The following is a 13788-nucleotide window of genomic DNA, read 5'->3' as shown; positions in this document are numbered from 1 at the left end:
CTTTTTTTTTTTTTTTTTTTTTGAGATGGCGTCTAGAACCGTTGCCCGGACTCAAGTGCAATGGTGCGATCTTGACTCACTGCAACCTCCACCTCCTGAGTTCAAGCAATTCTCCTGACTCAGCCTCCCGAGTAGCTAGGATTACGGGCGCCCGCCACCACACCCAGCTAGTTTTTTGTATTTTCAGTAGAGACGGGGTTTCATTATGCTGGCCAGGCTGGTCTCGAACTCCTGACCTCGTAATCCGCCCACTTTGACCTCCTAAAGTGTTCTTTTTTTGAGACAGAGTCTTGCTCTGTCGCCCAGGCTGGAGTGCAGTGGCGCAATCTTGGCTCACTGCAAGCTCCGCCTCCCAGGTTCACGCCATTCTCCTGCCTCAGCCTCCCGAGTAGCTGGGACTACAGGTGCGCCCGCCACCTCACCTGGCTAATTTTTTTGTGTGCGTGTGTATTTTTAGTAGAGATGGGGTTTCACGGTGTTAGCCAGGATGGTCTCGATCTCCTGATCTCGTGATCCGCCCTTCTCGGCCTCTCAAAGTGCTGGGATTATAGGCTTGAGCCACCATGCCTGGCCTTTTTTTGTTTTTTTTTAAGACGGTGTCTCACTCTGTTGCCCAGGCTGGAGTGCAGTGGCATGATCTTGGCTTACTGCCACCTCCGCCTCCTGGGTTCAAGTGATTTCTGGCGAATTTTGTTTTGTTTTGTTTTGTAGAGATGAGGTTTCGCCACGTTGGCCAGGCTGGTCTCAAACTCCTGACCTCAGGTGATCCTCTCGCCTCGGCCTCCCAAAGTGCTGGGATTACAGGTGTGAGCCACCTCATCCAGCGGTGTCCCTTTTCTCGGGCCCAGATCCCATCTCCAGCACCCCTAAATCCTCAGTGCTGACCTCCCAAAGCTGTCCCAGTGCCCTCTGGGAAGGCACCACTGAGGCCCCAGCCTCATCGCTCTAAGAGCCCTCTGGCTCTGCTCAGCCCCCTGTAGCTCCCGAAGCCCCCACGTTCCTCTGACCCCCACGGTCTTGTCCAGTGCCTGAACTCTTGCTCCTGCCTCCTGCACGTGGTCGTCCAGGCTTCACCCCTCAGGTGAAGAGACCAGATACCAGCCCCTTGGAGAGCCGTCCCAGTGCCCCTGGACTGGTCGGGCACGACCTTTATGTCCCAGCATTTGACCTGGTTTGGTTAGTTGGGTGTCTCCACCCCTTCACCTGTTTTGTGCCTGGCACAGAGCAGCCCTCGATGTTTGCTGAATGAATGCATGAATAAATGCGTGCATGAATGAATGAATGAATCAATGGAGGGAGGGCATGCAGTCTACACTCCAAGCTGAAATGTGATCAAATGGAGCCATCACAGGTTTTCTGATGAGGGGAGTGTCAAGCACTGAGCTGTGGATCCAGCGTGGGCTGGGGAGTGGGGTAGGTCGCTGAAGACCTCTCAAGGACACTGAACACTTCCCAGCAGCCAGGGGCTCCAGGCTGGAGGAAGGAAAGCCCAGAGTGTGGCCCCTCAGATGGCAAGATCCCCAGGGAGCCCCTGAGGCAGGCGGGCAGCTCATCAATGAATAGCAATGTCCATTGCTCCTATTGGCTTCAGTAGTAGAATCCCTGATCATAACGGAGCCCATGGCTATCCAGTGGAGACTCATCTTCCAGACTTCCTTGCTGCTGTGTGGGGCTGTGCAACCCAGGCTGGCCAAAAAGGAGTGAGCAGAAGTGTCTTGGGTGACTCCTGGGAAGCTTCTTCATGCTAGGGCTGGAATGTGGACACAATGGCTAGAGCACAAGCAGCCGCCTTGGGCCATGAGGCAGAATCCAGCTGATGACAGGGCAAAGTAATGATGTAGAAGGAGCTAGGGTTCCTGAAGAATGTGTGGCATTGCTTTACCAGCCCTGAACAGTGTCTCTCCAGAGAAAGAGCTAAACCTCCATTTTGCTTAAGCCTCTAGTAATATCTGAATGTAATCTTCACTAACACCCCAGGATTCATTTCTTCTTTTTAAAAAAATTTATGTTGGCTGGGCGCGGTGGCTCAAGCCTGTAATCCTAGCACTTTGGGAGGCTGAGAAGGGCGGATCACGAGGTCAGGAGATCGCGATCATCCTGGCTAACACGGTGAAACCCCGTCTCTACTAAAAAAATACAAAAAAACTAGCCGGGCGAGGTGGCGGGAGCCTGTAGTCCCAGCTACTTGGGAGGCTGAGGCAGGAGAATGGCATGAACCCAGGAGGCGGAGGTTGCAGTGAGCTGAGATCACACCACTGCACTCCAGCCTGGATGATACAGCAAGACCATGTCCCCCCCAAAAAGAAAGCGAGGGTCCAAGCCATGCAAAAAGCTGCAGGAAAGGAGCTATCAGGCAGCGGGCTCAGCACAGGCAAAGGCCCTGGGGTGGGAATGTGCTCAGCGAGCTCCAGGAACAGCAGGAAGTGGGTGCACTGCAGGGAGACTGAGTGAGGGGCTGATGTTGCTGGGGAGAGGGGGAGGTGAAAGGGGCCACGTGGAGCCTTGTGGGATGGGTGGATTTCACTCCCAAGGCAAAACGGAGCAGGAAGAGTTGTCACTCTTGGGAAGAGTAGGAGATGGTGACAGCTCCAGGCAGAACCGTCCATGTGGGGTCCCTGCGCTGGTTGTTCAATTTCCCTTCGCTTCTCAGCCCTGTGTCCGCAGCTCTGGGGGCCACAGCCACCTGCCCTCACCCAGGCCCACAGCTGAGCTTACATTCAGCTCTCTTTGCTGTTTACCAACCTCCTTCCGGTCAGGCCCCGTCCCACTTCCTCACTCTCACATCTGAGTGGCCCGCCGGGACAAGATGTTGAAGGAAACTTCACTTTCTGTGGTTTTGGCTCCACTCTCACCCTGCACAGCCGCCTCTGCGTAGGTTTCAATTCCCACCTCCTGCTCAGCTGGGTGCCTCCTCTGGATCCCCCAGCAGAAGCCTGTGCATGGCTGGGCAGCCCCCATGCACCCACCAGCCTCCCACACTGTCATCCCTGGGGCCCGGAGAAAGCTGAAGCGTGGGCCATGAGCAGATGCACTCTGGGAAAATGTGCAGGAGCCCAGCACAGGGACACTAGACTTTCTGGTGCTTTCAAGGCTCTGAGCAGGTCTACAGCGCGGCTGAATCCAGTGCGTGGCCCTGTCAGTGCAGTTGGAGCTCAGCAGAGGGTTGACTTATGTCCCCCAAAGGACATATCTACATCCTGACCCAGGAAACTCAGCATGTGACCTTATTCGGAACGCTTATTCCAAATAGGCATTTATTTGGAACTTATTTGGAATACTCATTTGGTATCTTGAGCAATCCTAAATCCAATGAGAGGTGTCCTTTTCAGAAAAGAGGGCTGGGCACAATGGCTTATGCCTGTAATCCCAACACTTTGGCAGGCTGAGGCTGGAGGATCGCTTGATCTCAGGGATTCACGATCAACCTGGGCAGCGTACCAAGACCCTGTCTCTACAAAAAATGTGTACAAGTAGCCAGGCGTGGTGGTGCGCATCTGTAGCGCCAGCTCCTTGGGAGGCTGAGGTGAGAGGATCGCTTTAGCCCAGGAGACGGAGGCTGCAGTGAGCTGTGATTGCACTACTGCACTCCAGCCTGGGTGACATACAGAGACCCTGTCTCAAAAAAATAAATAAATAGGAGCAGAGAACACGCAAGAGAAAGAAGTCCAAGTAAAGACAAGAGACTGGAGTGACACGGCCACAAGCTAAGGAATGCCAAGGACAGGAGGGGCCTGGGATGGGTTCTGCCTCAGAGCCTCCAGAGGGAACCAGCCCTGCCACCACCTTGACCTTGGATTTCTTTTTCTTTTTTTTTTTTTTTTTTTTGAGACGGAGTCTCGCTCTGTCGCCCAGGCTGGAGTGCAGTGGCCGGATCTCAGCTCACTGCAAGCTCCGCCTCCCGGGTTCCCGCCATTCTCCTGTCTCAGCCTCCCGAGTAGCTGGGACTACAGGCGCCCGCCACCTCGCCCAGCTAGTTTTTTGTATTTTTTAGTGGAGACGGGGTTTCACCATGTTAGCCCATGTTGGGATGGTCTCGATCTCCTGACCTTGTGATCCGCCCGGCTCAGCCTCCCAAAGTGCTGGGATTACAGGCTTGAGCCACCGCGCCCGGCTGACCTTGGATTTCTGATCTCTACAGCTAAGAGAGAATAAGACAGAATACATTTGTGTGTGTGTGTGTGTGTGTTTTTTTTTTTTTAAGACGGAGTTTCACTCTTGTTGCCCAGGCTGGAGTGCAATGGCGCAGTCTTGGCTCACAGCAATCTCCACCTCCTGGGTTCAAGCAATTCTCCTGTCTCAGCTACCCAAGTAGCTGGGATTACAGGTGCATGCCACCACACCCAGCTAATTTTTGTATTTCCAGTAGAGATGGGGTTTTGCCATATTGATCAGGCTGGTCTCAAACTCCTGACCTCGGGTGATCCGCCCGCCTCGGCCTCCCAAAGTGCTGGGTGGAGTGAACCACCATGCCCAGCATTTTTTTTTTTTGAGACAGAGTCTCGCTCTGTCACCCAGGGTGGAGTGCAGTGGCACGATCTCAGCTCACTGCAAGCTCCGCCTCCCCAGTTCAAGCGATTGTTGTGCCTCAGCCTCCCAAGTAGCTGGGACTACAGGTGCGCACCACCACACCCAGGTAATTTTTATATTTTTAGTAGAGACGAGATTTCACCATGTTGGCCAGGCTAGTCTCAAACTCCTGACCTCAAGTGATCTGCCCACCTCATTCTCCCAAAATGCTGGGATGACAGGTGTGAGCCACCTCGCCCAGCCTATTGTCTTAGGAAATTCATCCATGGCGTCTATGCCCCAGGGGAGCAGGCTCCATCCTCCTCCCCACGGATGAGGGCTGTGGATCAGAACCTGGGCCAGGGTGCCCTCAAGCCTGCTGCCATCAAAGACCACGAGACAGTGCAGACTTCCAGCAACGTTCCTTTTAATATCCGGATGCCCAGAGCCACAGCCTGTGTGTTGAGCCCCGGGCAGGGCTGGTGGCTGGACGCTGTTGGCTTCCAGCAGCAGCACCACCACCAGCTTTTTGAAAGAAGAACCGAGAGCGTGGCGGCCAGCAGGGGCCCAGCCCCTGGGGCCGTGTGCCTGGTTCCAATTGCAGCGTCCCTCTGGCCAGCTACAAAGTGGAATGCTTCTCGAAGGGTACGGTCAGGAGTCGGGCGGCTGCCTCGTCCAAGAACCAGCACAGTTTCCCGGTGTGGGGCTGGACCAGGGCGGCAGGCACTGGGTTTTCCTCCTGGTCCTCCAAAATGCGCTGCAGAAGAGGACAGAAGAGTAAAGCCCTGCCTGCGCCCCAGGCGCCGCCCCTCAGCACTCTCCTGGCTCCCTTGCCAAGGATAAGTAAGACTCTTGTATCCTCAAAATGTGACGATGCCCAGCTCAGCTGTCCTAGTGCCAAACAGCAGGGACAGAGTCCCTTCCTTTCTATCCACTATAACTATTTTAATTAATTAATTTATTTTTTTGAGATGGAGTCTCGCTCTGTCGCCCAGGCTGGAGTGCAGTGATGCGATCTTGACTTACTGCAACCTCCGCCTCCCAGGTTCAAGTGATTCTTCTGCCTCAGCCTCCCGAGTAGCTGGGATTACAGGCAAGTGCCACCACGCCCAGCTAACTTTTTTTTTTTTTTTTGAGACAAAGTCTCAATCTTGTTCCCCAGGCTGGAGTGCAATGGCACGATCTCGGCTCACTGCCACCTCCGCCTCCTGAGTTCAAGCGATTCTCCTGCCTCGACCCCCCCCGAGTTGCTGGGATTATAGGTGCCTGCCACCACACCCGGCTAATTTTTGTATTTTTAATAGAGACGGTTTCACCATGTTGGCCAGGCTGGTCTAGAACTCCTGACCTCAGGTGATCCACCTGACTAGGCTTCCCAAAGTGCTGGGATTACAGATGTGAGCCCCCATGCCCGGCTGTGCCTTTTTATTCATAATACCATGTGACTTTCTTTTCTCTTGATTAGCCTTGTCAGGAGCTTGTCTATCTTTTAGATCTACTTACCATTAAAGTTTAAAATATATTAACTAACTCATTAATTTCTGATTTTAATTTCACTTAATCCTGCCACTGACTCTTGTAGATTTATATTATTGTCCTTTTTCTAGTTTTTCTTTTTTCTTTTTTTTTTTTTTGAGATGGAGTCTCACTCTGTCGCCCAGGCTGGAGTGCAGTAGTGTGATCTCAGCTCACTGCAACCTCCGCCTCCCAGGTTCAAGTGATTCTCCTGCCTCAGCTTCCTGAGTAGCTGGGATTACAGGCGCCCACCACTATGCCCAACTAATTTTTGTTTTTTTAGCAGAGATGGGGTTTCACCAGGTTGGCCAGGCTGATCTGGAACTCCTGACCTCAGGTGATCCACCCACCTTGGCCTCCCAAATGCTGGGCTTATAGGTATGAGCCACCGTGCCCAACCTATTATTGTCCTTTTTCTAATTCTATAGGAAAGCACTTTATTTATTTATTTCAATGGTTTGCTACTTAATAATTTTTTAAAAATGCATTTGAATGCTATTAATTTACCTCTGAGTGCAGCTTTGGCCTCATCTCATCAAGTTCATTTCATAGCGGTTAATACCTAACTAGCCTTTAATTGTAATTTCCTTTTTTATTTTTTCCTTTTTTCTAATTGCAATTTCAAGTTCCCTTTCAACCCAAGAATGACTGAGTTTTCTTCAGATCTGATGCTTCAGCACAATAATGTCTGGGGCCATTACCTGTTCCTGGGGCCCACATGCCCATGAACTTCCCAGGACTAGAACCCTCTGCTGTTACCTTCAGAATAGCCGCCTTGCCTTCTCCGGTTGCCACAAAGATGACAGTTCGTGCTGCATTCAGGACAGGTAGCGTGAGGGTCACACGCTGTGGCGGTGGCTTCGGGGAGTCACTGATGGGAGCCACAATCTTCTCCCGCTCCTTGGGGAGGAAGCCCAGGGATGGAGGCAGAAGGACAATGTCACTTCAGCTTTTTAGACACTTACATACACCAGGCCTGGTCCAGCCACCATTCCATCCCATCCTAACAATCCCATGGTGGGTAGTTTAAGGTCCTTGTTTTAAGGGGCTGAACTGAGACCTGGAAAGGTTGAGCCCAGCAGGCAGGTACGCTGGTGGAGGCTGACTTGAACCCCGGCTCTAGACACCCCACCCTGCAGGTGGCCCTCCCTCTGGAAGTCCCAGATGTTAGGGACTGGGCTCAGGACTAGGGCGGAACCCCGCATTGAAGTGCTCACCTGCAGGAGGGGGTGGTCTGGGAAGAGTGAGCAGGTGTGGCCATCAGGGCCCACCCCCAGGATTAGCAGGTCGAAAACTGGGATGGAGTCCCCTTGGAATGCCTGGGTATGGGGAGAAGACAGTCTTGAGAGGTTGTAGGCGGCAGGGGCAGGGGAGACTCAGAGGACACAGAGACCGTTGTCAGATAAAAAAATACAAGTAGCTGTGGCTCAGTGTGGTGTGGCTCACGCCTGAAATCTCAGCAATTTGGGAGGCCGAAGTGGGTGGATCACGAGGTCAGGAGTCCAAGACCAGCTTGGCCAACATAGTGAAACCCTGTCTCTACTAAAAATATAAAAATTAGCCGGGCATGGTGGCAGGCGCCTGTAGTCCCAGATACTTGGGAGGCTGAGGCAGGAGAATTAATTGAGCTCGGGAGGCAGAGGTTGCACTGAGCTGAAATTGCATCACTGCACTCCAGCCCAGGTGAGAGAGTGAGACTCCGTCTCAAAAAAAAAAAAAAAAAAAAAAAAAAAAAAAAAAAAAAGGCCAGGCACGGTGGCTCACGCCTGTAATCCCAGCACTTTGGGAGGCCGAGACGGGTGGATCATGAGGTCAGGAGATCGAGACCATCCTGGCTAATATGGTGAAACCCCGTCTCTACTGAAAAATATAAAAAATTAGCCGGCCGGGCGCGGTGGCTCACGCCTGTAATCCCAGCACTTTGGGAGGCCGAGGCGGGCGGATCACAAGGTCAGGAGATCGAGACCACGGTGAAACCCCGTCTCTACTAAAAATACAAAAAATTAGCCGGGCGCGGTTGTGGGCGCCTGTAGTCCCAGCTACTTGGGAGGCTGAGGCAGGAGAATGGCGTGAACCCGGGAGGCGGAGCTTGCAGTGAGCCGAGATCGTGCCACTGCACTCCAGCCTGGGCGACAGAGCGAGACTCCGTCTCAAAAAAAAAAAAAAAAAAAAAATTAGCCAGCTGCGGTGGCGGGCGCCTGTAGTCCCAGCTACTCAGGAGGCTGAGGCAGAAGAATAGCATGAACCCGGGAGGTGAAGCTTGCAGTGAGCCAAGATTGCGCCACTGCACTCCAGCCTGGGCAACAAAGCGATACTCCGTCTCAATACAAGTAGCTGTAACACAGGAAACCGTGCTCAACTTAGCCTGTGATCAAAGCCACACCCATCATATTTCACCAAGATGTGAGGACCCAGGCCTGTTACCTGGGCAACAGAGGCTGGGTGGCCTTCAGGCTTCCCAGGGCAGGGCTGTGGCCTTGAAGAGGGGATTCCTCAAAGGGATCTGCCAGTTATCCCTGGGGCAGTTCCTGCTGGTGACAATCAGAAGGCCGCTCTGTTGCCTGGGGTGTGGCCACTTCGTGGATGTGACTCCCTTGCAGCCGCTCCTTGGGGCTCACCTGTCTCAGCTTCTTGGCGTAGTCCTCAGCCGCCTCCTCCACAGGCAGCTCGGGGTTAATGGTGATCACCTGGCTTTCTGGGATCGGCAATCTGGAGAGAAGATGCGTCTGCAGCCAACAGAGGGACATTGTCACCAACAGTAACGTGACCACCTGGATCCTCCAGGGAGGCTATGACATTACTGTCATAACACTCATTTACAGATGGGGAGACTGAGGCATGGGGAGGCTGGCGCATTTGTGCAAGGTCCTTCGGTTGGTGAGTGACACTTTGGTTGGTGAGTCACCTCTGGAATGCTGGAAGCCAGGATCCTAAGCCCTGGGTGATGCCGCCTCTCAGGGCACAGGAGGTTCAAGGGCAAGAGGGAGCCCTGCTGCTCTTGGGGGGCTGGACAGGAGGGCGGCTCTCCTGGGTGAATCGAGATCATGGTGGTTCCTGCTGGGGCCAGCATTCCAACAGGAGTCTTTCAATTCCGTTGTATTTGAGGAGTTTCCTGGCCACAGCCTGCACGTGTCTAGCCAGCCCATTGTCCTGTTTCAAAGCCTCCAGGGTCCCACGGCCCTTGGGATAAAACTCAGCCCCTCACAGCCCTCCTTGGAGAAGCGTGACCTTCTTCATCCCCACCCTCCCTCCTGACGCTGCCTGGGAAACTCCTATACATCCCTCAGGCCACCTCCTCCGACAGCCACCCCCGCCTGCACCTGCCCCACTATAGGGAGTGGGGGCCAGGTTTGCCCAGGCCCAGCACTTGTGGCCAACGCACAGTAGATGCCCTGGCCTGTGAATGGTGGAGGAGTTGGCAGCAGATTTAACTCAAAAGCACTTGGAGTCAGGCCTCCTGCAAGGAGAAAGCTGCAGCCCTATCCCGCTGAGATGCGCCTGGGGGGTCCTGATCTGCTCTGAGACGGCTTCCATGTCTCAGTGCCTCACTGTTGTGCAGTCTAGCTCAGTGAGCTGAGGCAATGCTAAGGTGAGCCACAAAGTAAACGCAGGGGCTGACTGCCTTGAATGCTGAGGAGTATGAGCTCCACATTGAGGGCACTGGGGAGCCAAGGAGGGTGTGTGAGCTGGGGAGGGACACAATCATATCCATAGTTGGAAAGACCGCTCTGCTTTGTCCAAGTTCCCTGTGTTAGTCTATGCAGGCTGCTATCACAAAACACCATAAACTTGAGGCTTATAAACATCAGAAAATGGCCAGGCATGGTGGCTCACGGCTGTAATCCCAGCACTTTGGGAGGCTGAGGTGGGACAATCGGTTGAGCCCAGGAGTTTGAGACCAGCCTGGGCAGCACAGTGAGACTTCATATTTACTTTAAAAATCAGCAGCCTCACACGGTGGCTCATGCCTGTAATCCCAGCATTTTGGGAGGCCGAGGCGGGCGGATCACCTGAGGTCAGGAGTTCGAGACCAGCCTGACTAACATGGAGAAACCCTAAATACAAAAAACCTTAAATACAAAATCTACTAAAAATACAAAATTAGCTGGGCGTGGTGGTGAATGCCTGCAATCAATCCCAGCTACGTGGGAGGCTGAAGCAGGAGAATCACTTGAACCCGGGAGGCAGAGGTTGCGGTGAGCTGAGATCGCGCCATTGCACTCCAGCCTGGGCAACAAGGGCGAAACTCCGACCCAAAAAAAAAAAAAAACAAAAAAACCATAGCTGGGCCTAGTGGTGTACACCTGTGGTCCCAGCTAATGAGGAGGCTGAGGCAGGAGAATTGATAGAGCCCAGGAGTTGAAAGCTGCAGTAAGCCATGATCGTGCCTCTGCACTCTAGCCTGGGTAACACAGCAAGATCCTATCTCGAAAAAAGAAAGAAAAGGAAAGGAAAAGAAAAGAAAGTATAGGAAGGAAGGAAAGAGGGGGGATGGAGGGAAGGAAGGGAGGGAGGGAGGGAGGGAAAGGAAACAGGGTCTCTCCAGATGTAATTAGTTAAGAACAAGTCATAGTGGATTAGTGTAGGTCCTAAGTCCAATGACTGGCATCCTTATATAAGACGAGAAGACACACAGAATCCGAGAAGGCCGTGTGCAGACAGAGGCAGGAACTGGAATGATGTGACCCCAAGACAAGGAACGCCCAGAGTCCCCAGAAGATGGAGGAGAAAATGAAGGATCCTCCCAAAGAGCTTTCAGATGGGGCATGACCCCGTCAACACCTTGATTTCAGACTTCTGGCCTCTAGAACGGTGAGAGAATAAATTCCTGTGGTTTTAAGCCGCTCAGTTTGTGGTCATTTGTTATGTAGCCCTAGGGAACCAATACAATTCCCCTCACAGAGAATTGGCAGAAGGAGCAAGTCCTGGCTCCAGATTTTTTCCCATCACACGGCCTTGGCCTTGGCTGAGCCCTCATGCCGCAGCTTGACCACAGCCAGCTCCTGCACGTGCTCCAGCTCTCAGCTCAAATGGCACCTTCTCAGGACCTCCCACCCCATAGTCCTTGACGAATGCTCACTCCCTATTCACTAGCACTCTGCAGCATTTCACAATTATTTATTTATTTATTTAGAGACACAGTCTCAACTGTCACCCAGGCTGGAGTGCAGTGGCACGATCTCAGCTCACTGCTCCTACATTCAAGCGATTCTCCTGCCTCAGCCTCCCCCGTAGCTGGGATTACAGGCGCGCGCCACCACACCCAGCTAACTTTTGTATTTTTAGTAGAGATGGGGTCTCACCATGTTGGCTAGGCTGGTCTCCAACACCTGACCTCAGGAGATCCGCCCTCCTCGGCCTCCCAAAGTGCTGGGATTACAGGCACGAGCCACCACACCTGGCCAAAAACCCGCTTTTTTTTCCTTTAAGACAAAGTCTCGCTCTGTTGCCCAGGTTGGAGTGTAATGGCATGATCTCCACTCACTGCAATCTCCACCTCCCGGATTCTCCTGCCTCAGTCTCCCGAGCAGCTGGGATTACAGGCATGCACCACCACGCCTGACTAATTTTTGTATTTTTAGTAGAGCCAGGTTTCACCATATTGGTCACGTTGGTCTCAAACTCCTGACCTCTTGATCTGCCTGCCTCAGCCTCCCAAAGTGCTGGGATTACAAGCATGAGCCACCGCGCCCAGCCAATTTTTGTATTTTTTTTTTTTTTAGTAGAGACGGGGTTTTGCCACGTTGGCCAGGCTGGTCTCCAAATCCTGACCTCAGGTGATCCACCCACCTCAGCCTCCCAAAGTGCTGGGATTACAGGTGTGAGCCACCGTGCCCAGGCAAAACCCGCTTTTTAATGATGCTCTTGGAAAACACACACAGGAAGGCGGAAGTTAAATGTGTCCCCAACTACGAAGTCAGATGAGGCAGGATCACACCCTGGCTGCCCCTCTGGTCACTAGATGCCTTGGGCAGGTAAGCTCTCCTCTTCTGGCCTCAGTTTCTCCATCTGTAAAATGGGTGTAACATCTCATAGGCTGTGGTACGGATTCATGAATTGATGCATATAAAGCATTCAGTAAGCCTTTTCTCTTAATAAAAAACCCACAAAGCCATCATCAGCTCAAGATTCTATGCAAAGAGAAGACGACACACCCAGCATGGGGTGTCCCTTGACTCTGCCAGGCTCAGGTGACTTGAGGTTCCTGGTCTTTGAGCCCGCCCCTCCCACTCTTCCCTTGGCCAGACCAAGGCTCCTCCAAGCCTCAGTTTCCCTGTCTATAAAAAGAGCGCGTTCCTCTGATTCTATAGAATCCTTAGGCTCAATTCCAAAGATAAAGAGCCTGGAAGCAGAGCCATCAGAGCGGCAAAGCTGCCCAGGGATCCTCGAGAACTCGCCGGGGTTAGAGATCATGACCCTGAGACTCAGGCTCTACACCCGATTCCTCGTGCCCCTGTCCGCTACGGGGCTGAGTTATGGGCATCGTATTGACATGGGCCACTCGGATTCCCTTCCAGGCCCTTGCCCGTGCCGTTCCTTCTGCCTGGCCACCGGATGAAGCATGAAGACGGACTACAAGTAGACCATTCCTGCCCAGATAAATGCAGAGGGCGCAGTGAGATCCTGCGGGACCCACAGTAGGCGGGGTTCAGGAGGAGGGCGAGCCCAGTCGGCAAGACCCCCAGCGGCCCCCGTAGCCGAGGTGCAGGCAGTGGGCGTGGCCCTCTCGGCATGACCCCCCAGGAGCCCCGTAGCCGAAGTGCAAGCGGTGGGCGCGGCCTTCTTGGCATGACCCCCAGCGGCCCACATAGTCGAGGTGCAGGCAGTGGGCACGGCCCTCTTGGCATGATACCCAGTGACACCGTAGCCGAGGTGCAGGCAGTGGGCTCGGCCCTCTCGGCGTGACTCCCAACGGCCCCCGTAACCGAGGTGCAGGCAGTGGGCGCGGCCCTATCGGCATGGCCCCCGGCGGCCTCCGTAGCTGGGGTGTAGGTGGTAGCTGTGGCCCTCTCGGCGTGACCCCCGGCGGCCCCCGTAGCTCTCACCCGGTAGAGGCCGTACGTGCTCTCGGCGTGATCGAAGGGCACGAGGCGCTCGTCGCAGAAGCCCAGCGTCCAGCGCGCTAGGCTGACTGGCCCGGCCGGGGCGACGGCGGCGGGCAACTCGCGGGCTAGCATCGAGACGAGGCTCCCGCCCGACAGGCCGAGCGCGAAACGGGCGCGGGACCCCGCCAGGCAGCATGCTGCGCGCTGGGCCACCAGCTGCGCTAGCGACGCACCCAGCTCCTGGGGGCTCGAGAACACCGAGATGAGGCCCGGGGCCGGCGCGGCCATGGCGAGGGCGGCGGCGGGGAGGCGGAAGCGCTCCCGACGGCCGCTAGTACGCCTGCGCAAGGGCCGGCCCTGCTACTCGTCTTTGAGTAGTTTGGACGATTGCCTTTGGTACATGCGCAATGAGGCAAGTGAAGCACCGCGAGTGTCGGGTGGTCGGTCCGGCCCTACCCATTGAATCTTTCTCTGCTGTGGCTGAGTCGAAGTGAGTTCGGGAAGCCAGTGCGCGAATGCTCAATCTTGCGGTATCAGGGAGTGCTAGAGAGGGGAGCTCAAGAAGAGGATGTCCTTTCGAGGTGGCAGGGATTTTCTGGAGGAGGGCGTTTATTTTGACGAGTTTTAAAATTCCTGCACCTTTAAACATATTTATCTTGTTGCTAGTTGTTGTCCACCCCCGTTAATTAAAATATAAGCCCCATAAACTTACGGATATTGT

The 13788-nt window shown here is 54.0% G+C and overlaps 1 protein-coding gene across 1 annotated transcript; it reads right to left on the bottom strand.

The window, feature by feature from the left end:
- Positions 1-4916: 4916 nt before the first annotated feature.
- LOC105489602 (6-phosphogluconolactonase) lies at positions 4917-13391 on the bottom strand. The gene is made up of 5 exons (XM_011754565.3): positions 13068-13391; positions 8640-8747; positions 7239-7340; positions 6781-6921; positions 4917-5263 (listed from the first exon to the last, which is right to left on the bottom strand). Exons 1-5 carry the CDS (start codon positions 13353-13355, stop codon positions 5126-5128), a joined length of 777 nt encoding a protein of 258 aa, XP_011752867.1. The 5' UTR covers positions 13356-13391; the 3' UTR covers positions 4917-5125.
- Between the last annotated feature and the right edge of the window lie 397 nt (positions 13392-13788).

Source organism: Macaca nemestrina, chromosome 20 (assembly GCF_043159975.1).
Source record: "Macaca nemestrina isolate mMacNem1 chromosome 20, mMacNem.hap1, whole genome shotgun sequence".
NCBI lineage: Eukaryota > Metazoa > Chordata > Mammalia > Primates > Cercopithecidae > Macaca > Macaca nemestrina.
Note: the sequence above shows the minus strand (reverse complement) of the source record. Positions and strands in the feature narration are given on the sequence as shown.